Consider the following 25,644-nt stretch of genomic DNA (forward strand, 5'->3'; position numbering starts at 1 on the left):
ACAGGCAGCATCTCTGGAGAGAAGGAATCTGGTTTCAAGATTCTGTACTATTTGGATAACAGGAGCAGGGAAAAGTAGGAATGACCAGAGTGGAACAAGTCTTTGATTATGTTGGCGCCTTTTCTGAGGCAGCATAAAGTGTAGATAGAGTCAATGGTGGGGGTCTGATATTTTTGATGGACTGGGAGAAGTAAAATTAGAGCTTCAATTTTGAATTGAGTTTATTGTCACATGTATCGAAGTACAGTGAAAAGCTTTTGGTGCTTTCCTAACTAACCTGGAAAGACAATGTAGGAAGGAAATGCAGATACTGGTTTACGCCGAGAATAGACATAAAATGCTGGAGAAACTCAGCGGGTCAGGCAGCATCTCTGGAGAAAAAGAATGGGTGATGTTTTGGGTTGAGACCCTTCTTCAGACTGAGATTTTGTGTCTATCCTCAGTGGAAAGACAATACATGATTTAAATCGAGCCATCCACAATTAATGCGGGCATGGGTGTTTGACGATACCTGCTGCTTTTTTGAGGTATCCCTTACTATAAATCTCTTCGAGGGTGGGGAACCACTTTGAGCATTAATATTTTTGGCAACTTCCCTCATGCTCTCGGCGTCACGTGTACTGAGGTACAGTGAAAAGCTTTTGCGTGCTAACCAGTCAGCGGAAAGACTGGTTTTTCTGTGTGAAGAGACTTCAGACCTCAGTCTGAAGAAGGGTCTTGACCCGAAACGTCACCCATTCCTTCTCTCCAGAGATGCTGCCTGTCCCGCTGAGTCATTTTGTGTCTAACTTCAGTGGAAAGACAATACAGGATTGCAATCGAGCCATTCACCTTGGGTCTGACAATACTGTGGGTCTTTGATGATACTGGCTGCTTTTCTGAGGCATCCCTTGCTTATAAATCTCTGCCAGGGTGAGGAGCCTCTTTGAGCATGAAACCCTGGACTACCTCTTGCACAGCACATCAGTGTGTTAGCAGCAAGCTGTAAGCCCGGCCACCCCTGCACCGGAGCTGAGGGGTGTTACTACCCAACACACGTGCTGCTCCTGATGTTAAGTCATTCAAAAAGGGGATTGAGCAACTAGATCTCAACTAGATGCAGGAAAAATGTTCCCAATGTTGGGCGAGTCCAGAACCAGGGGCCACAGTCTAAGAATAAAGGGGAGGCCATTTAAGACTGAGGTGAGAAAAAACTTTTTCCCCCAGAGTTGTGAATTTATGGAATTATCTGCCACAGAGGGCAGTGGAAGCCAAATCACTGGATGGATTTAAGAGAGAGTTAGATAGAGCTCTATGGGGCTAGTGGATTCAAGGGATATGGGGAGAAGGCAGGCACAGGTTATTGATTGTGGACGATCAGCCATGATCACAATGAATGGTGGTGCTGGCTCGAAGGGCCGAATGGCCTCCTCCTGCACCTATGTTTCTATGTTTCTAACTTGGTCAAAAAGGCCCACTTCAAAATTTACTCATTCCGACCTGCGCGAGATAACCACTTATGATCCAGATCCAGATACAGAACCAGATCTAGATCCAGAACCAGATCTAGAACCACAAGCAGACCCAGAACCAGAAAACAGAACCAGATCCAGAATCAGAACCAGATCTAGAACCAGATCCAGAACCAGAACCAGATCCAGACCCAGATCTAGAACCACAAGCAGACCCAGAACCAGAAAACAGAAACAGATCCAGAATCAGAACCAGATCCAGACCCAGATCCACAACCAGAACCAGATCCACAAGCAGACCCAGAATCAGAAAACAGAACCAGAACCAGATCTAGAACCAGACCCAGACCCAGATCGTCCCGCCCCCGCCCCGCTGATTGACGGCCGCTGGGGGTCCGACTCTCCCAATTCCAGCGAGCGAGGGAAGGAGGGAGGGCGCACTCACTCACTCACCGCCGCTGCCCGCTGCCCGCTGCCCGCAGCCCAACATCGTGGCGTGGCAGGCATCCGTGCATTTTGTGCTTCGCGACGATCAGAGGGTGTTTTTGTTCCGGGTCGTGTCTGTCGGTGCAGGGCGGGTGGTTGAGAGTTGTTTCTGCCTGCATCCTCTCTTTGTCTCTCCCTCTCTCTATCTCTATCTCTCCATCTCTCTCTCTCTCTCTCTCCCCGGGCGGCCGCTAGCTCCGCCGCTGCTGCTGTCATGGCGCTCGCTACAGGGGCCGCCGCCATCGCCATCGCCACCGCCACCAGCAGGAAGAAAGTGTGTTATTACTACGACGGTAAGAGCGGCCCTACCTGGGCCTGGGCCCGGGCCCGGCGACCGCAGCTGCTCCGCGGCCGGGTGGGGAGAGGGTGGGGAAGAGCCCCCCCCCCCCCCCCGGGGGGGACCCGCCGCTCGCCCTCCCGAGTGGGGAGTGGGGTGGGGGTTGGGGTGGGGGGGGGACGGACACACGAGTCCGGGCCGCGATGCGATGGGGATGTGAACCAGCAGCTGCAGCCCCTTCCTACACATTCCGTGTGGGCCCATCTCGGCTGCTGCATCCTCTCCGGGGCCGGGGCCGGGCTGGGCCGGGTCTGCTGGCCGGGCTGGCGGGATGTAGTAGGAAGGAACTGCAGATGCTGGTTTACACCAAAAATAAGACACAAAATGCTGGAGTAACTCGGCCCTGACAGGCGGCGTCGTCTCTGGAGAGAAGGAAATTAATGGAGGGTCTGAAGAAGGGTCGTTTCCTTCTCTCCAGAGATGCCCCTTCTGTCCCTCGCTCTGGAGATACTCCAATGCTGAGTTACTCCAGGTTTATGTGTTGGCGCTGGGCTACAAAACAAGACACAAAGTGTTGGAGGAACTCAGCAGTTTCTCTGGGGATCATGGATGGATAGGTGACTTATTGGGCCGGGTCCCTTCAGACTGATTGGGATGGGGAAGAGAAAGCTGGAAGAGAGGACGAGTAGGACAAAGTATGTTGTGCTGGATGGATGTAGGTGTTTTGACTGGTAGATGATTGTATAATCATCACCTCCCGTCTGGACTACTGCAACAGCCTCCTCTATGGCGCACCCTCAAAAATCATCAGTAAACTTCAATACATTCAAAACTCCGCTGCCCGTCTACTCACCCACACCCCGATCCGTGACCATATCACCCCCGTCCTTTACAAACTCCACTGGCTCCCCATCCCCCAGAGAATCCAGTACAAAATCCTCCTCATGACCTACAAAGCCCTCCATAACCTGGCCCCATCCTACCTGACCGACCTCCTCCACAGGCACACTCCCACCTGCACCCTCCGCTCTGCTGCTGCCAATCTCCTATCCCCCCACATCCGGACCAAACTCAGATCCTGGGGGGACAGGGCTTTCTCCATCGCTGCTCCCACCCTATGGAACTCACTACCCCAAACCGTCAGAGACTCCTCCACACTCACCACATTCAAAACATCACTGAAGTCTCACCTGTTCAGTACTGCCTTCAACCACTGAAGGTCACCTCACCTTCTGTCTCCTTTCTCTGTTCGTTTACTTATTTATCTATTTATTCACTTCCCTATGTTCTCTAAATCCCTGTAAAGCGTCTTTGAGTATATGAAAAGCGCTATATAAATGTAATGCATTATTATTATTATTATTATTATAAAAGGCCAGAGATGAAAAGACAAAAGGTGCGAGATAAGGATAAAAGTAGTACTTCTGCCACCTTCTATATGATCCCATCTTTCCATCCATCCCCACATCTTGCTCCTTTCCCCAGAAACCGCTCCCTCCACAACTCCTTGGCTCACTCGTCCACCCAAACCATTCCTTCCCCAGCTTCCCCTGCAACCACAGGAGATGTAACACCTGTCCCTGTGCCTCTTTTATATCTATCCAGAGACTGCGGTAGTCATTCCAGGTGAGATAGGTTCACATGCATCTCCTCTAAACTTATCTACTGCATTCGGTGTTCCTGATGTGGACCCTTGTACATGGGTGAGACCTAGCGTAGACTTGGCAATCGTTTGGCTAAAAACTTTTCTTTGGTCTGCCAAGGCCATCTGGATCTTCTAGCAGCTCACCATTTTAATTCCCCATCCCATTCACATACTGACCTTTCTGCCCTGGGCTGCCTGCGTTGCCATGGTGAGGCCACACGCAGAAACTGGACAAACAGCACCTCGTATTCTGTTCGAGTAGCTTAATGGTATGAATTTTGGACTCCAATTTTAGGTCATTAAGGTATAAGCAACTTCCTCATCTCTCCCCCACCCTAATGTCATATTTTCTATGTACAAGTTTATTCTATTCAGTGGAATTTTTGTTTTATGATATTCCCTTTCCTGACAAAACTTTAACGGACAATTTGCATTTATGAGTTACGCCTTAATGGAACACAATATCATAGATCTGTTGCATCAGTGAGATCTATGGTACTACTGCTTATCAAGGCAAATAAATGGCAGACATCAGCTCCAAACCTACAATAGTGAGCAAAATTGTGAGCAATATTGGGCACCATATCTGAGAAAGGATGTGCTGGCTCTGGAGAGGGTCCAGAGGAGGTGTACAAGAATTGATCCCAGGAATGAGTAGGTTACATAGAAACATAGAAAATAGGTGCAGGAGTAGGCCTTTCAGTCCTTCAAGCCAGCACCGCCATTCAATATGATCATGGCTGATTGTCCAAAATCAGTACCCCGTTCCTGCTGTTTCCCCATATCCCCCGATTCCTTTAGCCCTGAGAGCTGTATCTAACTCTCTTGAAAACATCCAGTGAATTGGCCTCCACTGCATTCCGTGGCAGAGAATTCCACAGATTCACAACTCTCTGGGTGAAAAAGTTTTTCCTCATCTCGGTCCTAAATGACCTACCCGTTATTCTTAAACTGTAACCCCTGGTTCTGGACTCCCCCAACATTTGGAACATTTTTCCTGCATTTAGCCTGTCCAATCCCTTAAGAATTTTATATATTTCTATAAAATCCCCTCTCATCCTTCTAAATTCCAGTGAATACAAGCCCAGTTGACCCATTCTTTCATCATGGATAGAAAATTGGTTGACAGACAGAAAGCAAAGAGTGGGGATAAATGGGTCCCTTTCGGAATGGCAGGCAGTGACCAGTGGGGTACCGCAAGGTTCGGTGCTGGGACCCCAGCTATTTACGATATACATTAATGACTTAGACGAAGGGATTAAAAGTACCATTAGCAAATTTGCAGATGATACTAAGTTGGGGGGTAGTGTGAATTGTGAGGAAGATGCAATAAGGCTGCAGGGTGACTTGGACAGGTTGTGTGAGTGGGCGGATACATGGCAGATGCAGTTTAATGTAGGTAAGTGTGAGGTTATTCACTTTGGAAGTAAGAATAGAAAGGCAGATTATTATCTGAATGGTGTCAAGTTAGGAGGAGGGGGAGTTCAACGAGATCTGGGTGTCCTAGTGCATCAGTCAATGAAAGGAAGCATGCAGGTTCAGCAGGCAGTGAAGAAAGCCAATGGAATGTTGGCCTTCGTAACAAGAGGAGTTGAGTATAGGAGCAAAGAGGTCCTTCTACAGTTGTACCGGGCCCTGGTGAGACCGCACCTGGAGTACTGTGTGCAGTTTTGGTCTCCAAATTTGAGGAAGGATATTCTTGCTATGGAGGGCGTGCAGCGTAGGTTCACTAGGTTAATTCCCGGAATGGCGGGACTGTCGTATGTTGAAAGGCTGGAGCGATTGGGCTTGTATACACTGGAATTTAGAAGGATGAGGGGGGATCTTATTGAAACATATAAGATAATTAGGGGATTGGACACATTAGAGGCAGATAACATGTTCCCAATGTTGGGGGAGTCCAGAACAAGGGGCCACAGTTTGAGAATAAGGGGTAGGCCATTTAGAACGGAGATGAGGAAGAACTTTTTCAGTCAGAGGGTGGTGAAGGTGTGGAATTCTCTGCCTCAGAAGGCAGTGGAGGCCAGTTCGTTGGATGCTTTCAAGAGAGAGCTGGATAGAGCTCTTAAGGATAGCGGAGTGAGGGGGTATGGGGAGAAGGCAGGAACGGGGTACTGATTGAGAGTGATCAGCCATGATCGCATTGAATGGCGGTGCTGGCTCGAAGGGCTGAATGGCCTACTCCTGCACCTATTGTCTATTGTCTATTGTCTATCATATGTCAGTCCCAGGAATTAACCTGGTGAACCTCTGCTGCACTCCCACAATACAAGAATGTCCTTCCTCAAATTAGGAGACCAAAACTGCACATAATACTCCAGGTGTGGTCTCACCAGGGCCCTGTACAACTGCAGTAGGACCTCCTTGCTCCTATACTCAAAACCTCTCGCTATGAAGGCCAACATGTCATTTGCTTTCTTCACTGCCTGCATGTTTACTTTCAGCGACTGATGTCCAAGGACACACCAGTTTTGTTGCACCTTCCCTTTTCCTAATATGACACCATTCAGATAATTACTGTCTCCGACTACATTCTATCTTTGTCCCGTCCACTCTCCTGACATCAGTCTGAAGAAGGGTCTCGACCCAAAACGTCACCCATTCCTTCTCTCCAGAGATGCTGCCTGTCCCACTGAGTTACTCCAGCATTTTGTGTCTACCATTCAGATAGTAATCTGCCACCTTGTTCTTGTCACCAAAGTGAATAACCTCACATTTATCCACATTATACCGCACCTGCTCACTCGCCCAACCTATCCAAGTCACCCTGCAGCCTCATAGCATCCTCCTCACAACTCACAGTGCCACCCAGCTTTGTGTCATGTGCAAACTTAGAGATGTTGCATTTAAATCCCTCGTCTAAATCTTAAATATATATTGCAAATAACGGGTGTTCTAGCACCGATGATGAGCTTTTTTTCGGCACTGGTCCTCTTCGCTTGACAATAGACAATAGGTGCAGGAGTAGGCCATTCGGCCCTTCGAGCCAGCACCACCATTCAATGTGATCATGGCTGATTATTCTCAATCAGTTTAGAATGAGTTTAGAATCATTGAAACATACAGAATAGTGAAAGGCTTGGATAAAGTGGTTGTGGAGAAGATGTTTCCACTGGTGGGAGAGATGAATGACAGAGTAGACTTGATGGGCTGAATGGCCTAATTCCACTCCTATTCCTTATGACCTTATGAATAGTGTCTGCTATAAAAATGTTATTCTCAGGTCACAGCTTAAGGATAAGGGGGAAGTCTTTTAGGACCGAGATGAGAAAACATTTCTTCACACAGAGAGTGGTGAGTCTGTGGAATTCTCTGCCACAGAAGGTAGTTGAGGCCAGTTCATTGGCTATATTTAAGAGGGAGTTAGATGTGGCCCTTGTGGCTAAAGGGATCAGGGGGTATGGAGAGAAGGCAGGTACAGGTTACTGAGCTGGATGATCAGCCATGATCATATTGAATGGCGGTGCAGGCTCGAAGGGCCGAATGGCCTACTCCTGCACCTATTTTCTATGTTTCTATGTTCTAACAAAAAACTTAACCTCACATCCTACAATGTTGACCCTTAAGAACTAAAACCAACAGGTTGTAAATCTAGGTTAGTTCAGTGGTGCAGTAGTAGTATTGCTGCTTCCTATTTCCTCCAGTTTCCTTCCACGACCCAAAGATAAGCAGGTAGACACAAAATGCTGGAATAACACAGCGGGACAGGCAGCATCTCTGGAGAGAAGGAATGGGTGACGTTTCGGGTCGAGACCCTTCTTCAGACTGAACCAAAAATAAGCAAGTTCTTAGTAATGTGTAGGAAGGAACTACAGATGCTGGTTTACACTGAAGATAGACACAAAATGCTGGAGTCCGAAGAAGGGTCTTGACAATAGACAATAGACAATAGGTGCAGGAGTAGGCCATTCAGCCCTTCGAGCCAGCACCGCCATTCAATGCGATCATGGCTGATCACTCTCCATCAGTACCCCGTTCCTGCCTTCTCCCCATACCCCCTCACTCCGCTATACTTAAGAGCTCTATCCAGCTCTCTCTTGAAAGCATCCAACGAACTGGCCTCCACTGCCTTCTGAGGCAGAGAATTCCACACCTTCACCACTCTCTGACTGAAAAAGTTCTTCCTCATCTCCGTTCTAAATGGCCTACCCCTTATTCTTAAACTGTGGCCCCTTGTTCTGGACTCCCCCAACATTGGGAACATGTTTCCTGCCTCTAATGTGTCCAATCCCCTAATTATCTTATATGTTTCAATAAGATCCCCCCTCATCCTTCTAAATTCCAGTGTATACAAGCCCAATCGCTCCAGCCTTTCAACATACGACAGTCCCGCCATTCCGGGAATTAACCTAGTGAACCTACGCTGCACGCCCTCCATAGCAAGAATATCCTTCCTCAAATTTGGAGACCAAAACTGCACACAGTACTCCAGGTGCGGTTTCACCAGGGCCCGGTACAACTGTAGAAGGACCTCTTTGCTCCTATACTCAACTCCTCTTGTTACGAAGGCCAACATTCCATTGACCTGAAACGTTACCCATTACTTTTCTCCAGAGATACTGTCTGTCCCGCTGAGGTACTCCAGCATTTTGTGTATCTTCAGGTTCCTAGTAAGTTGCCCTGCTGTAAGTACCTGGTAGAATTCTTGGGAATTTGGGGAATATAAACTTCAGGGGCAATTAGTTGGGGAATGGGATTGGTGTGGGAGCTAGCATGGACTCAGTGAACTAAGTGATTGCGTCTTTGTTGCAAGGAAATATAGAAACCATACAGTACCCAAACTATACTCAAGTCTTTTGGCCCTCTCAATTCCATACTATTCCTTTCTGAGCTGCACTTATCACATTTTGTATCCACTTAAACAACAGTTTCTTTAACACAGATACCTCAAATCATGAAACCTAATCATAACTATTTCATGTTACATTTTTCTAACTTTGACTGATACGAGAAACCAATAGCACTTGTCAACTTCTACAATTATATGTTATATTTGGCACCTTATTTAGATACCGTGAAATGAATTGCTGGAGCTTCCATTTTAATTTCTGAAGACTTTGTCTTCTACTTTAAATGCAGACTTCCATATAGTTTTACTTGCCGTCATCTAATAAGTAAGAAAATAACTTCCTTGAGGCCCCCACCTCCCCCGGATTTATCTCCAATGCTCTGGATTCAGCTTGCCTGTTTTCAGCTTGCTGTATGCTGTCCACCCTGCATTAGTCTTATAACAGTAAATCCATACCTACTGTGACATCTCTTGCGGGTTTTTGAAAACTCTTTTAAGAACAGTCTCCACATCGCAGCAGAGTGGATCCGTCTTAGTAACTTTGTAAACAACAGCCCTGTACATACAGATCTGCTCCAAAAGTTACACAATCATCTGCAATATTATCATCTCTGTCCAATGTGGTTTGAACTTCCTCGCTAGACAGCCTTCCTCAGCACCACATGGAAACAGACCATTCAGCTCAACTCATCCATGGGGTCCTGGGGCATACCTGAACTCATTCCATTTGGCCCACATCCTATTGAACCTTTTCAATTCATGTACATGTCAAAATATCTTTGAAAAATTATAATTGGACTAATCCCAGTATCTCCAGCCAAATTAAAAAACTAAAATCCCTCATCCTTCCCTGGTACATCAAATCTGCACTCTGTAAACCCTTTTCATCTTTCATAATATTTGTCATCCAGAAATAGATACAGTACTCCATGGCCTAAACACAAAAAAAGCTCATCATAAATTCCTTGTGCTTGCATCACCTTAATTTACAAACCCAGATCCCATCTGCTTTCTCCGAATGCCTTGCACCTTCAATGAACTGTGCTTCTCCATCTTGTACCTTTTTAGAAGTGTGTCCTACAGTTTATATCACCTCTTGTTCTACCTACCAAAATGTAACACTTAACATTTCCTAGCATTAAATTTCATCTACCACATATCCATCCATTCCACCAGTATTCTCTGTTCTTGAGAAGGGTCCTACTATCCTCTCTCAGTTTACTACATCTTGGTGTATTGTATTGTTGCAAATGTAGAAATTACCCTCTTTGTTTTCAAGGCTGACATTAATGTATACAAGTAATCCTAATACCAAACCTTGAAGAACTCCACACATCCAGTTTGAAAAACAGCTTTTTAATACTGCTCTCTGTTCCTGCTACTTAACTAACTTTCTTATTTTGCTCCTTGGTTCAAGATTGATAGTGAAGCCTTTTGTGTTACATAGAGACAAAGGGCGTGGAAACAGGCCCTTCAACCCACCAAGTCCATGCCAACAATCATTTACATTTGAGCTTTTCTTCGTTGCCATTTCATATCTCTTGAAATGTAGACACAAAATGCTGGAGTAACTCAGTGGAACAGGCAGCATCTCTGGAGAGAAGGAATGGGTGATGTTACAGTGCCCTCCATAATGTTGGGGACAAAGACCCATCATTTATTTATTTGCCTCTGTTTCCACAATTTGAGATTTGTAATAGAAAAAAATCACATGTGTTTAAAGTGTACATTGTCAGATTTTATTAAAGGCCATTTTTATACATTTTGGTTTCACCATGTAGAAATTACAGCTGTGTTTATACATAGTCCCCCATTTCAGGGCACCATAATGTTTGGAACACATGGCTTCACAGGCATTTGTAATTGGTCAGGTCCCAAACATTATGGAGGGCACTGTATCTCTTTATGTCAAGCAACTGTTCCAGTGTAATTTGGCTCCTGGAAAAACACATTTTTACATTGTTTGCTATACTTTATTTGGTTTGGGTACCGTTCATCATTGAGAGTTGAATTTTTATTTAAAATATGGACACAGCATTACTTTTCACAAGCAGAACTAAATCAGTGTAATTAGATCTTGGTTATTTATCAATATTATATATTTTGCCTTTGCTCAGGTTTATTATTCTGATATACTAGCTAAATGGGATGGTGTGAGCATATCACATTTTAAGATGAACTACACCTCAGTATAATCACTATTGTGGTTCACTCTTTGCTATACAATGATTATTTATTGATTATTTTTTTCTCTCTCCAGTTCATAGACTCTTAAATTTATGTAATTTAAGGAAATTTACATGTGAATGCAATTCAAATATATTTGCCAATTCAAAGCAACAAAAATAACTTTTTGAGAATTCAACTGTTTAATTTCCCTTCCACCTTTTGTAATCTCTATGCATTTACCTTGGTACGAGTACTGGGCAAAAACATTTTCTGAGGCTTCTGAAAATATTAAACTTAAACTAATTTGAAACTTGTTTGCAGGGTTTGGGGCTAGCTCCTTGGATGAGATTACAGAAAACAGGTGGGTGCTATGAAGGCCAGCGTGATCTCGGGAGGGAATGGCGTTGCTGGAGGAAGAAAACAATCTAGGGAAGGTCACTGATTTATAAAGTGTGAGAAGTGGGATGTGTATGATGCAATGCATGGGAGGCAGCTGAGTGCAAGATGTGATCATTGAAAACATTAGCAGGAAAGCAGAGTGTAGGTGGCGGAAGGTTAGTTTTCAAACTGGAAGCTTGGGACTAGTTGTGTGCCTCGAAGATCAGTGTTGGGTTATATTGATTCATTAGTTGAGAATGTATATGGCATGATTACAAAATTTGCAGTAGGCACTAAAGTAGGTCATAGACAGTGAAGATGGTTATCAAACAATTGCAGTAAGATCTTGATCAGCTGGGTAAGTAGGCTGAGGAATGACTAACATAGTTTAATGCAATTAATATTGAGGAGTTATGTTTTGGGAAGTCAATAGATGGTAAACAAGGCTTTGGGTATTGGCTTTCATCATTCAGGATGTTGCGTATAAAAGTTGGGACATTATGTTACAGTTGTACCAGACGTTGATGAGGCTGTACTTGGAATATTGTGTGCAGTTTTGGTGACCCTACTATAGGAAGGATGTCATTAAACTGGAAAGAGTGCAGAGAAGATTTATGAGGATGTTGCTAGGACTCGAGGACTTGAGCTAAAAGGAGGTGTTGGGCAGGCTAGGATGTTATTTCTTGGAGCATAGGAGGCGGAGGGGTGATCTTCTCGAGGTGTATAAAATCATGAGGGGAATTGACGAGCTGAATGCACAGAATCTTTATCCCAGAGTAAGGGAAACATGAACCAGAGAACATTAGTTTAAGATAAGAGGGGAAAGCATCAATAGGAATCTGAGGAGCAACGTTTTCACTCAGTGGGTGGTAGGTATATGGAACGATCTGCCAGATTGAAGCAGATACTATAACAGGATTTAAACGACAGTTTAAATCAGTTACATGGTTACATGGATCGGAAAGGTTTAGAGGAATATGCGCCAAATGGGTCTAGCTTAGATGGGGTATCTTGGTTGGTATGGACGAGTTGGGCCAGTGAGCCTGTTTCCATGCTGTATGACTGACTCGAGGAAAAAACAGGGTACATGTGTCGCTACTGTGAAGCTGAAGGATAAATATTAGAGATTATTACTAAATAATTTAACTTTAGTGAGGTAGATGGATTTTAATGTGTGACATATGTAAACATTTTGAAGTGGGAACCTAATGAAGGGCTATCTATTGATAAAATCAGAAGTTTATGAGATAAAATAATCTTTCACTAAGTTTCAACTAAAAATCACACTAGTAGTTTGAGTGCTATGTCAAAATAAATTACTTTGATTAGTGTGTATGTTGCTTTATAGTTTGGCAGCATAATTATACTAGGTCATATATACTAGCATTGACTAGGTTGTGGATGAGTTAAAGGTTTTTTATAAAGTTGCCTTTGGTGAAATAAAGCCAGAAAGTGACAAATTGTTGGAGAAGCTCAGTGGGTCAGGCAGCATCTGTAGCGAACATGGATAGGTAAAGTTTCCTGTTGGGACCCTTGTCCTGACCCGGAACATCGCCTGTCCATGTTCTCCACAAATCCAGAGATGCTACCTGAACTGCTGAGTTACACCAGCACTTTGTGTCCTTTTTTGTAAAACAGCATTTGCAGTTCCTTGTTTCTACAGAAAGAGGAGAGATGGTTTTAAAAAAACAAAACGATACATTATAACAGTATAACAGTATAACAGAGCTTTATTTGTCATTCGGTACCGAAGTACTGAACGAAACTACATAGCAGTCATAGAAAAAAAGAACACAAGACACATAGCCCCAACACAAACGTCCATCACAGTGACTCCAAACACCCCCTCACTGTGATGGAGGCAACAAAACTTCCACTCTCTTCCCCACGCCCACGGACAGACAGCTCGTCCCCGACCGACCCGCACAGTCCCCGCAAGGGGATGGAAGTCCCCGCAGCCGAATCGCACCAGGCGCTGAAACGTCTCGCGGCCGAGCCGGGCGATGAAAGGCCCCGCGACCAAGCCTTGCGCAGCTAAGTCCCGTGGCCGAGCCGCACCATGCGATGTTAAGTCCCGCGGCCGAGCCGCACCAGCGATGAAAAGTCCCGCGGCCGAGCTGCACCGGGCGATGTAAAGTCCCGCGGCCGAGCCGCACCGGGCGATGTAAAGTCCCGCAGCCGAGCCGCACCGGGCGATGTTAAGTCCCGCGGCCGAGCTGCACCGGGCACTGTTAAGTCCAGCGGCCAAGCCGCACCAGCGATGTAAAGTCCCGCGGCCGATCCGCACCGGGCGATGAAAAGTCCCGCGGCCGAGCCGCACCGGGCACTGTTAATTCCAGCGGCCAAGCCGCACCGGGCGATGTAAAGTCCAGCGGCCGAGCCGCACTGGGCGATGTTAGGCCCCGCAGCCGAGCCGCACCCCGCGCCGTGAGGAAGAGAAAAGTTTCCCCCGCCACCCCCCACCCACACCACCACCCCCCACACATACACAACGAAAAAAAAATACAAAAACCATCCCAACACCGACACACAACAAAAAAAAAAGGAAAAAAGACGAACAGACTGCTAGCGAGCCGCAGCCGTTCAGCGCCGCCACTTCCGCCACTTATAGACCTAACCAGGTTTTTTAATGCGTATAAAGCAAATGAATTTCAGTGGGTGTATTTGAAGCGAAGTTTTCCCATATAGTGTAAAATAGATTCAGCAAAAGTAATTATCATTGTGTTGATTAACACAATTAAAGTGAGTAGATACAGTTTCAAAATGGGAAAAGTTAGATTAATGTAAAGAGATTTTTGAATACAAATGTTTGTAAACCATTGTGAATGAACATTGAACAAGACAATGATGGATGATGTTTCACTGATTGATATTTTAGCAGTAGGGAAAATCTTGTTTTAGAATTCTGATGATACGAGGTTCTTTTTTAATCATTCTGTTGTGGAGAATTCACTCGTTTTAAGGAGGCTTCATTTTCTTGCCCTGAAAGGATTGAACAGATTAATCTTTGGAGTTTAAGAAAAGTTTTTTGTAGATTTCATTAGCTTTGGTGAGTTGCAATACTATGTTATTTTAAAAAAAAGCAGAATGCTGGAAGAACTCAGCATATTAATCAATATCTGTGGAGGCAAAAGGTGTATGTTGAAATTTCAGGTCACGACCCTCATTGGACTGAGAAGGAAAAGGAAAGTACGAAGGAGGGGTGTGGCAGTGACTGGTAAGTGATAGGTAGAACCTGATGCGAAGGGGTGATGGGCAGATGCAACCAGGTAGAGAAGGGATGGGAGCCTCTGTATCTTCCCTCCCTCATGACTGTTATAAATTATCTATCTGATCTCTTAGTTCTGATGAAGGGTCTCAACCCAAAACTTGCATCTTTTGCCACCACAGATGCTGATTGACCCACTGATTTCTGAAGGCGTTTGTTCCAGATTCCAGCCTTTGTCTTCTACAGTCTTTGTTCTCAACAGTCTAATGTTGTAGACTGCTTTGTAGAAAGGAGTGGTTGTAAGCAATCAAAAACAAACAATGAAGGTTCCTTTATTTTTCTCTTTAAACAATCTTTTTCTTCTGATGGAACTGGTGTTGACTCTTAAACTTAATTTTAACAGTGAAGTTACATTTGGTTTTATGTGAACTCTTCTGACATAAGTTTAGAGCTGAATAATGGGATGGAAGCTTCATTATCTAATTATGAAAGTTTAAACAATAATATGTTTATTCGTCTCACAACAAGTAGGTGTTTTTTTCTGGTATTGTCTAAGGTTGGTCAAAATTGTCTATGTTCCCACACATAATGTTCATCGTATTCATATTTGCAAATTGCCACATGTGACTTGCTGTTGATATAATGGGGCCTCAGCAAATATTTTAATAACTTCTTTAGACTTTTCTTTGGTATTGATATTTGCATGAATGTTTCGTCAGGATTTAATTGATGAAGTCTTGTTAAATGGCTGAAATTTAATTATGCCTGCACAATTGCATTTTTTAATCCTGAATACTTTATATTTTAATTCTCACTAGGTGACATCGGAAACTACTATTATGGTCAGGGGCACCCCATGAAACCACATCGAATCCGTATGACTCATAATCTGTTGCTGAATTATGGTTTATACCGAAAGATGGAAATTTATGTAAGTTAGTTCTTGTTTTTTTTATAAATCTGTAAACGTGGGGAATAAGGGAGAATTGACAGTAATGTAATACGTTTTTCTTTAATTTTTTCACTAGCGACCACATAAGGCTACAACTGAAGAGATGACAAAGTACCATAGTGATGACTATGTCAAATTTCTGCGGTCAATACGACCAGATAACATGTCAGAGTACAGCAAACAGATGCAAAGATGTAAGAACGTAATTTACCTTGTTTTATACATTATAACTTTTAAGTAATTACGGGGGGGGGTTAAAGCCCCACAAATATATAAACCCACACCAAGGTATGCATGGTTTAATTTTAAAATTTGCATATAACATTGGATATTTGGTAGAAAAGATCAATGTTGTCCTATTATTTCTTTTTCCATCTCTTTCCTTCTTTGCCAGTGGTTTACGTGACATTATTGTGTAACTTCAATTTTGTTTCTGATTGGTAAGAAAAAATGTAATTGGAATTTTTTTCTCTGATTCCAAAAAGAAACATGGTATGGGAATCAAAAATATAATCCTGCATGATTGTTACAGTGATGTGTACCAGCATAAAATAATCCATAGTTTTTCTCAAAATTACATTGAAAAATTCTTTGCAGTAAAGTAGAAGAGGCTTCAATTTAAGATGCCACCCAAAAGTTGGTGCCTCAGTATTGAAAGGCATATCAATCTATATTATATACTTGCTCAAAATGATTTAAACCTTCAAACTTCTGATTTATTTATATGCAGAAATGGTATTAGTTGTGGGTATCTGGTAAAATCAGGGTACCGTCCATTTCACTATTGATTTCAGGGCTGCCTCGGTACTTGTACTATTACTTTTATCTGAACATACCCAATGACATGTTCTGCCACTTAAAAAAAATATTTTAAAATGTAATTAATGTTGATGTTTTTTCTAATTGCAAGCAATATTTTTTAAATGTTTTTATTTCTGCAGTTAATGTTGGAGAAGATTGTCCTGTATTTGACGGAATGTTTGAATTTTGTCAGTTATCAACGGGAGGTTCAGTCGGTGAGATTTTCCAAAGTTTCTGGGATGCACTGATAGTTATTTAATTTACATCACAATTTAGTGAAATTTTATTGCAACTAAAATTTATTACAAATTTTATTGTAACTATAATTTCTACCATGTCAATTTAAATTAAAAAATCCTCTTCTACATAGCTGCAGCAGTAAAACTCAACAGGCAACAGACTGACATTGCAATCAATTGGGCTGGAGGCCTTCATCATGCCAAGAAATCTGAGGCATCAGGTTTTTGTTATGTCAATGATATTGTTCTCGCCATCCTCGAATTACTGAAGTAAGTAAATTAGTTAGTGTCTTTTTGAGGGCAATAACTGACCGTATTTGATTTGTTCTTTAGATGTTCAGTATAGTCTAACTATAAATATTCAGTACAATTTTCAATCCCCTATAATTGCTAAATTACTAAATCCTAAATTTTCTAAAGGAGGTACCTGTATATACTCTGTACTATTAAATTTGGTACGTATTGCCATTAAATTAGAGGCACTTCGTATTGTGGCACCCAATTTATGCTGAACTCGTAACCACAATGTGATCTGCTATTCTCATTTACTAAGATGGGTGTGTCTTTTACCCATCTGCTATTCCTTTGCAGGTTCCTTAAATCTATTCAATTTTTTAGTGTGGCTCCTTTTCAGTATTACTTGCAAGTTCAAGTATCATTCCCTCCTGCCTTTAATCTGAGTCATTGGTATATGCTGACTCTATGCCAGAACTGTGTGCTGTGTGACACTTCTTTCAAATCCGTTTTTCATTCGATTTGCTGCCTTTTCTCTGTTCTGTACTTCTGTTTTCTTTGCGATAGCTTGTTGAAGATTTCCTAGAAATCTGTAGGAAAATAACTACAGATGTTGGTACAAATCGAAGGTATCACAAAATGCTGGAGTAACTCAGCGGGTCAGGCAGCCTCTAGGAGAGAGGGAATGGGTGACGTTTCGGGTCTCGATCCAAAATGTCACCCATTCCCCCTCTCCTAGATGCTGCCTGACCTGCTGAGTTACTCCAGCATTTTGTGATATCCTAGAAATCTGTGGTCAATACACCACTTGGATGTCCACTATTCACAATATATCCGATCCTTTGACTTCACATTTCACTCCTTTCCTTATCTCACAGCACCTGGCAATCAAAACCCCCCATACCTTGTCAAGTGTTCTCCCCCACCTCTCTTCAAGTTTTCTCCCCCCACTACAATTAATCTAAAGGTCCTAGCCCAAAACAAGTTATCCATGTCTTTCAGAGATGCTGCCTAGCCTGCTGAGTTATTTCAGCACTTTGTTTTGTTTTTAAACCAGCATCTGTAGTTCCTTGTGTGCACACAATATTCGTAAACCTTTGCTTTTTTAAGCGTGACCTTTTTGAAAATCATGCTGATGTTGCTAGTTATTTATTTATTTTATTTCTGTGTCTTTTTTCTTAATCAACAATAAATAAAAACCCACATATTCCCCCTGCTCTATTACTTTGAATTGTTTTTTTCTGTAGGTCAGCTTTCTCTCCCTTTTTAAATTAGGTGTTATATCGACCATTCTCAATATGATTTCCAGAATACTCCTTTGGATTCCTCAGCCCCCAACTCTGTCTGAAACAATTTCCACAAACTTCTCATGATCCCAGTACACATTGTGCTTTCAATTTGTCAACATCTCCAGTAGTTTTTCTCCTAGTATCTCATCACTATTTTATGGATTAAACTTTTTTTTTCTTCTGTGAATGCCAAATCACTGGCTAGCACCTGCTACATGTGATAATAAACTCAATTAAACTTAAATCAAATTACTTGCTAGATATCTCTAACTGTTTCTGCTTCTTGACTTTCAGAGCCCACATCATATTTACCAATCCTCTTTTAATTGACACATTAATGAAATACTAATACTAATTTCTTATTTCTGCTTTTCTTTCTTCCTTTAAGGCACTTATTAAAATTTGTCAAATGCTAATCTTTAGTCAACCATTTAGTAATTTGTCCTAACTTCTTTACTCTTGCGTTATTTTTGTTTGATAATCGTTAAAACTCTTCTGTGGCATAGATGCTACAGAGGTGAAAGTTGCTATTATACAAAAACCTGTATGAAATGGCTGTGGATTTGCATTGTGATGTTCCATTTGAGTGATATGTTCAATCTAAAGAGAATATGTTCTATTGGCACAGATACCATCAGAGAGTTTTGTATATTGATATTGACATTCACCATGGAGATGGTGTGGAAGAGGCCTTTTATACAACGGACCGTGTAATGACCGTTTCATTTCATAAATATGGTGAATATTTCCCTGGCACAGGTGATCTTCGGGTAAGTTGAAAAACAAACACTGCAAATGCTTAAAAAATGTGTAATATAATCAGAAACTCTTAGAAATACACAACAAATCAGGCAGCAACAGTGGAGAGAGAAATAGTTGATATTTTATGTTGATGTTGTCATATCAGACCAGAGGAAAAGTTAGGCATTAAGCATGTTTTAAGTTGTTGAAAATGTAAAAGGGTGGAGTCATCAACAGGAACTTCTGTGATCTGGTGGAGACCAAGAAAGGTTGAGTAACATAAAAGTTGGTGGTATTAATTGAAGAGGAATGTGAACAATTGTTAATCATAACTGATCTACCTGGAGGAGATAGAAATTGAAGGAAATGAGGGCAAAGAGACACACAAAAGCAATATTGGAACTGTGGGTTCTAAACACTGCATTTGATGGAAATCTTGCATCAAAGAAAATGTTGGAAATGTGCATCAGGGTAGATACCTATTGAAAGAGAAAAACACTAGATAGTGTTACAGGTTAATAACAGTTCTTCAGAACAAACCAGGGCACGAAATGGAAAGGTTCACATCCTGAGTTCTGTAAGTACCTTGACTGAAGATGTAATAGTATTCCTCAAGCTTGCATTGAGATTGGTTAGAACAGTAAAAGACATCAAACGTAGAGATGTCAGAATGGCATGGACAATTAAAGTAACGATCCTTAAGAAGCTCAGGGTCATCCATGCAGACTATCCATGTTCTGCATAAAGGTCACCCAATCTGTTTCAGGCTTTAACATTGGAGAGATCACATGAGAATATTAAATGGACTCTAAATTGGAAGAAGTACAAATGAATTGCTGCATCCACTGAAAGAGTGTTGGGATCCCTCAATAATGAGAAAGGAAGAGGTAAAAGAGCAGTAAAAGAGGTTAAATGGCAGGATTTCCTGCAGTTATATGAGGAGTGGGTGATGGTGAAATCACATGAGTGACCCAGAAAGTTGCAGAAAGAAACGGTATTTTCAGAAATTGGCGTCAGTTTAAGATGGTGCAAATTATGGAGGATGATCTCTTGAATGTGGAGGCTGTTATGGTAGAAGGTGAGCACAAGGTGGTGCCACCTTTGAACCAGGTAGGAAAGAAAAGGCCTGAAGTGTGGGGGAATGGAACAGAAGAGTTGTGAGCATGGTTAAAAATGATGCAAAGAAAGCCATTGTTTAGGAAAGTAAAATGCATCTCAGAATACTAATAAGGAAAGTATAATTTTCAGAACAGGTGCAACAAAATTCTCCCTGGGAGAATTGAATGGACATTTTAATAGGGGACAGTATAGAGGAGGTGTAGTCCTCCTTAATTAGGTTTTTATAAATTATTTAAGTCTTAATTTTTTTTTATCAGAGATATTTAAAACAGTTGAAAGGACATTGACAGCTCTGAGCTTTGCTTTGCAGAAGAACAGATGGATACAAGGTTGAATTCAATCTGCCCTCCATTTTGTAAGAGATTAGTGTGGACAGGCAGGCACTGCAGTAACACATTTAGGCCTCAAGCTAAATCTACATGATCTAGCATGGTAGATAGGGTAAAACACAAAGAAATTCAGGAGACTTAATTTTGAATATGCACTATCCCTTTAGCTATCATTTTTCATAAGAAAGCCTTTTCTTTCACTCAGTGTGTCTTTGAAGTCTTGAATTGGGTTTTGGCCAGGTGTCTTAGAGATCATGACAATTCTGTTACAATCTGCAGACACTCGTGATGGCTCAGCAGGTTGTGTTGTAATTATGTAATCTGCCAGATGGTAAGATATTACAGCAGCTGGCATTTTTAGTTAAAAAAAGTCCTTTTGATTATCTCAGGATGCATTCTGATGGTTTGGAAGTGTTTTGAATTTTCGTTCCAAGACCTGAAGGATGTAATTATTTTCTGCCATGCGACCCAAACCTTTAATTAGTCACACTGGAACCCTTTTAAAGAATATCGAGGGGGGAAAAAGGTATAAAGATATCTTTGAAAGGAATAAACTTTCTTGCCGATCTCCCATGTGATTAAGATTGTCCAAGTGTATTATGTAGACCCTAACAATTAACAAAAGACTTAAGAGATGTAACTTTTGTTTTTCGAATTCCAGTAATCTAGTAAAAGTAGTGTAGAATAAATGTAAGGAAACTATTGCAATATAATACAAACGTATCTGAAGATACTAGCTGATGTGCAGTTGTTTCATGCATCAAAAGTGATTAAATAGCATCAATAATGACTGTTCCTCAAATTGGCACCGATTTCACATTTGTTCTTTTACCAACAGGACATAGGGGCTGGGAAAGGTAAATATTATGCTGTCAACTTTCCATTGCGAGATGGAATTGATGATGAATCTTACGAACAAATATTTAAGCCAGTAAGTTTCTTGAATTTTCTTCTATCTTTATAAATATTTAAACTTTACTTTGATTATATATTATAAATTTTACCATTTTGTACAAGAGTGGACCATTTATATTACATAGTTTACAATTATATTTTTAAATCTGCTTTTATTTTTTATGCAGATTTTGACCAAGGTTATGGAAATGTACCAGCCCAGTGCTGTTGTACTTCAGTGTGGGGCTGATTCATTGTCAGGAGACAGACTTGGATGTTTCAATCTCACACTAAAGGGTAAGTGCATCTGTATTATTACATATCATAGTGAAATACTTATGCAGCAATTATTAAATAAAAAGCAGCAAGTTCTTTTGGTTTTTACAGAGGACCATTGCATGTTATTACTGTTTCTTGAAATAGGTCATGCCAAATGTGTGGAGTTCATTAAGACTTTCAACTTGCCCCTCCTGATGCTCGGAGGTGGAGGATATACAATCCGCAATGTTGCTCGTTGCTGGACATATGAGACGGCTGTAGCGCTGGATACAGAAATTCCAAATGGTAATTATTAGATACAAAATAGGTTTATTAGTTCTAACACAAGTTGGTAAAATTTATGTATATAAGGGAGTGTTTTGCTTAATGATCTCTATAGTTTTCCTCCTTGGTTCAGAGAGCTGATTTTGGACACTTAAGGGAAACTGGTACAATATATGCATTTGTTTGAGTTATACATTCAGTAGATTCAGGAGATGAGGAAGAACTTTTTCAGTCAGAGAGTGGTGAAGGTGTGGAATTCTCTGCCTCAGAAGGCAGTGGAGGCCAGTTCGTTGGATGCTTTCAAGAGAGAGCTGGATAGAGCTCTTAAGGATAGCGGAGTGAGGGGGTATGGGGAGAAGGCAGGAACGGGGTACTGATTGAGAGTGATCAGCCATGATCGCATTGAATGGCGGTGCTGGCTCGAAGGGCTGAATGGCCTACTCCTGCACCTATTGTCTATTGCCTTATGTTAGTTTAAACTGAAGATTCCAACAGATTTTTGGTCAGAAGGATAAAATTTGAATATATACAAATATTATTGGCCCATAATTTTGGACTCCACCTAAAGTGGAAATTCTTTTTACTGTCTAAATTTTGAAGCTCTTCATATTTTAAAGGCTTTATCAGATCACTGCTGAATTTTCATTTCCAGAGACAAGAGCCCAAGACAATTATTTAATCATACGATCATCCTTGTTCTGACATCATGCTTTTAATTTTTTTTTCATATCTCTATGACTTTCTTCTGTGTTATATAACTTGCTGAGTGTTTCCAGCATTTTCTGTTTTTATTTCAGATTTACAGCATTCAAAATATTTTATTTCTGCTTTTTTTTCCCTATGCTTTTCAGTGTGTTCAATTTAACACAGCTGATTTGTTTCTCAATATTGCTCCTGTAGTGGACTGCAGTACAAAAAAAATCCCTTGTTATCAAATGATCACATGAAGATGGGATTTGTGATGTTATTGTGTACTTTTGATGCTTTCATGATCCAAAACTGATATTACTTTTTTTTTTTAAATTAGAGCTACCATACAATGACTATTTTGAATACTTTGGGCCAGACTTCAAACTGCACATCAGTCCTTCTAATATGATGAACCAGAACACACTGGAATATATGGAAAAAATAAAGTAAGTGCAGTTTGTTTCTTATAGATCAGAAGCATGAGGGCTGAATCTTAACTTCACCTATAGGAGGGTTTAGATTTGGATGAGAAGCTCTCCCCTTTCACATTCTTCAAACTCCTGTGCCTTGTTACTACAACCCTCCCAGTTGCTTGATCAGCTGGAACCTGTCAAGACAGCTATACATGCTGTCAAATTAAAGCTTCACAGCATACAGGGTAATACAAACCATCATGATACAGCAAGCTCCTGATCCAGTACCAGTTTCTTGCAAGTTGGTCAGAGATAAAAAGATTCCAATAATAGGCACACAATTGCTTGAAAAATGACAAACTTTTCACGAGTACTACATGTCCCATCTATTGTTTGGGACAGTAATATTTTAAATTTAGTGGGTATTGTGACTTGTATGTCTGTCATTACTTATCAGTGTGATTTACAGTGCCCTCCATAATGTTTGGGACATAGACCCATCATTTATTTATTTGCCTCTACTCCACAATTTGAGATTTGTAATAGGAAAAAAATCACATGTGGTTAAAGTGCACATTGTCAAATTTTAATAAAGGCCAATTTTATACATTTTGGTTTCACCATGTAGAAATTACAGCAGCGTTTATACGTAGACCCCCCATTTCAGGGCACCTAATCTTTGGAACACAGCAATGTTATGTAAATGAAAGTAGTCATGTAGTATTTTGTTGCATATCCTTTGTATGCAATGACTGCTTGAAGTCTGTGATTCATGGACATCACCAGTTGATGGATGTCTTCTCTAATGATGCTCTGCCAGGCCTGTATTGCAGCCATCTTTAGCTAATGCTTGTTTTGGGGACAGTGGTCATTGACAAATCCACACCTGACTCCTGAAGAGTGTTTCTGATCTGTCGGACAGGTGTTTGGGGATTTTTCTTTATTATAGAAAGAATTCTTCTGTCATCAGCTGTGGAGGTCTTCCTTGGCCTGCCAGTCCCTTTGCGATTAGTAAGCTCACCAGTGCTCTCTTTCTTCTTAATGATGTAACAAACAGTTGATTTTGGTAAGCCTAAGGTTTGGCTGATGTCTCTAACAGTTTTATTTTGTTTCTCAGTCTCATAATGGTTTATTTGACTTTCATTGGCACAACTTTGGTCCTCATGTTGTTAAACAGCAATAAAAGTTTCCAAAGGTGATGGAAAGACTGGAGGAAAGACTAGGTGATGCGAGCTCTCTTATACCTGCATTAAGGAAACAATTAAACACACCTGCGCAATTACAAACACCTGTGAAGCCATGTGTCCCAAACATTATGGTGCCCTGAAATGGGGGTACTATGTATAAACATAGCTGTAATTTCTACATGGTGAAACCAAAATGTATAAAAAATACACTTTAATAAAATCTGACCATGTGCACTTTAACCACATGTGGCTTTTTTCTATTACAAATCTCCAATTGTGGAGTACAGAGGCAAATAAATAAATGATGGGTCTTTGTCCCAAACATTATGGAGGGTACTGTACTATTAGTGATTATGACTCGTTAACAACTTTAAATGCATACTTTAAAACACCAAATTTTTTCAGTAACAGTAAAGAAATTAGCTTGAATTATTTGGTAAATTGTATGCCTTAATGAAGAATATGTTCAAACGGTACTTGTTCTAAGTTTATGATATGTAGAAATACCCTTGAACACTGGTGCCCTAGTTTTTCTAAATTCTCTGAGCAGCTTTTCTTTGAATGGTTAAATTAAAATTCTGCATACCCTGTGTGAAATTAGTATTCCCTTCTGATCCAAGTAGACATTTGATTAGTTGGCAAGTGGCCAATTTGACCTCCAGTCTTCAAAAAAGTGAATGAGAAAATATTTGATGGAACAAGCTAAAGTATTAATCATCATGTCTAAGCTATTTACTTCAGTTGGCCAATGCAAATTAATGAACACTGCTTTTTTTCTATTTTTGAAGCAGTAAGTTATTAGCCATTTTTATTTTCCTTAATTTTACATTTTAATCATATGAGTCAGATAAAAGACCACCTCATCATTCTTTCCTAATAAAACGGACACAATAATTGTCCCTGTTCCTATTATCTTTGTGGGAAAGGCAAAATTTTACCTGCTTAATACCTGGCACTGATTTTTTGTAAACACAACAGGCATGTTTTTTATGAGGCATGGTAATGAATTGATTTTAGTATTTGGGGAATCAAGTTTCACATTCTACACATCAGCATTTTAACCAACTTTTATCTTGTTACATTTGTTTCAACATGTGAATGTTTTTTAAAAAAAACTTAAATTAAATGCACACCATTACAAATACTTTCTGTGGAAAAATTGTTAAAGATTCTGTAATGGAGCAGTGCTGAAAAGATGACTTAGCAGAATTGAAATGCCCAGGTATTCTAACACTTTGATGCAGAGTATGGTTGCTACTTCATCCAAAATGTCTGAACTTTCATATGATGTTAAAATAAGACCATTTCACTCTTGGATTCATATGACACCTTCAAAAGAAGGATCTGAGTGTTAACTCTGCTGCCTTGACTAATATTCCATAGAGTGGCAGAGAGATACAGCATTGAGGCAGGCCCTTCAGCCCACCAAGCCAGCATCCACCCATTTACATTAATCATTCATGAATTCCAAATTGTTCTTGCATTCCCATCAACTCTCCTCAAATATCTACCATACATCTACACTGAGCAATTAACAGCTTTTAAGTCCATGGTATCAGGCCTGGCTCTGAGGCACAGGGAAGGGTCAAGTCGGACAGGGCTATAATGATAGGAGACTCGATAGTTAAGGGGACAAATGGGAGATTTTGAGGGCTGCAAGCAGGACTCCAGCGCTGCCGTCGCAGCTGCGGCTTGCCTGCAGTCCGTCTGTCTTTTGTGTTTTTTGTTGTTTTTGTATGAATTGTAGTTTTAATATGATGTAGTGTTGTATGTTATGTTTTGGGGGGGGGGGGGTGGGAGGGAACGGGAA

At 41.2% G+C, this 25,644-nt stretch overlaps 1 protein-coding gene across 1 annotated transcript in view; it reads left to right on the plus strand.

Annotated features, from left to right (window-relative positions):
- The first annotated feature begins 1,853 nt into the window (after positions 1-1,853).
- The window catches only part of LOC144593669 (histone deacetylase 2-like), a 35,564-nt gene continuing 11,773 nt past the window's right edge, over positions 1,854-25,644 (plus strand). The window contains exons 1-10 of the mRNA XM_078399607.1: positions 1,854-2,230; positions 15,222-15,334; positions 15,432-15,549; positions 16,297-16,371; positions 16,527-16,665; positions 18,547-18,688; positions 20,946-21,038; positions 21,190-21,298; positions 21,425-21,565; positions 22,572-22,680. Coding sequence (XP_078255733.1) covers positions 2,152-2,230; positions 15,222-15,334; positions 15,432-15,549; positions 16,297-16,371; positions 16,527-16,665; positions 18,547-18,688; positions 20,946-21,038; positions 21,190-21,298; positions 21,425-21,565; positions 22,572-22,680 — 1,118 coding nt within the window. The 5' untranslated portion in view covers positions 1,854-2,151. The remainder of the gene's footprint in view (positions 2,231-15,221; positions 15,335-15,431; positions 15,550-16,296; positions 16,372-16,526; positions 16,666-18,546; positions 18,689-20,945; positions 21,039-21,189; positions 21,299-21,424; positions 21,566-22,571; positions 22,681-25,644) is intronic.

Source organism: Rhinoraja longicauda, chromosome 5, assembly GCF_053455715.1.
Source record: "Rhinoraja longicauda isolate Sanriku21f chromosome 5, sRhiLon1.1, whole genome shotgun sequence".
Taxonomy (NCBI): Eukaryota; Metazoa; Chordata; class Chondrichthyes; order Rajiformes; family Arhynchobatidae; genus Rhinoraja; species Rhinoraja longicauda.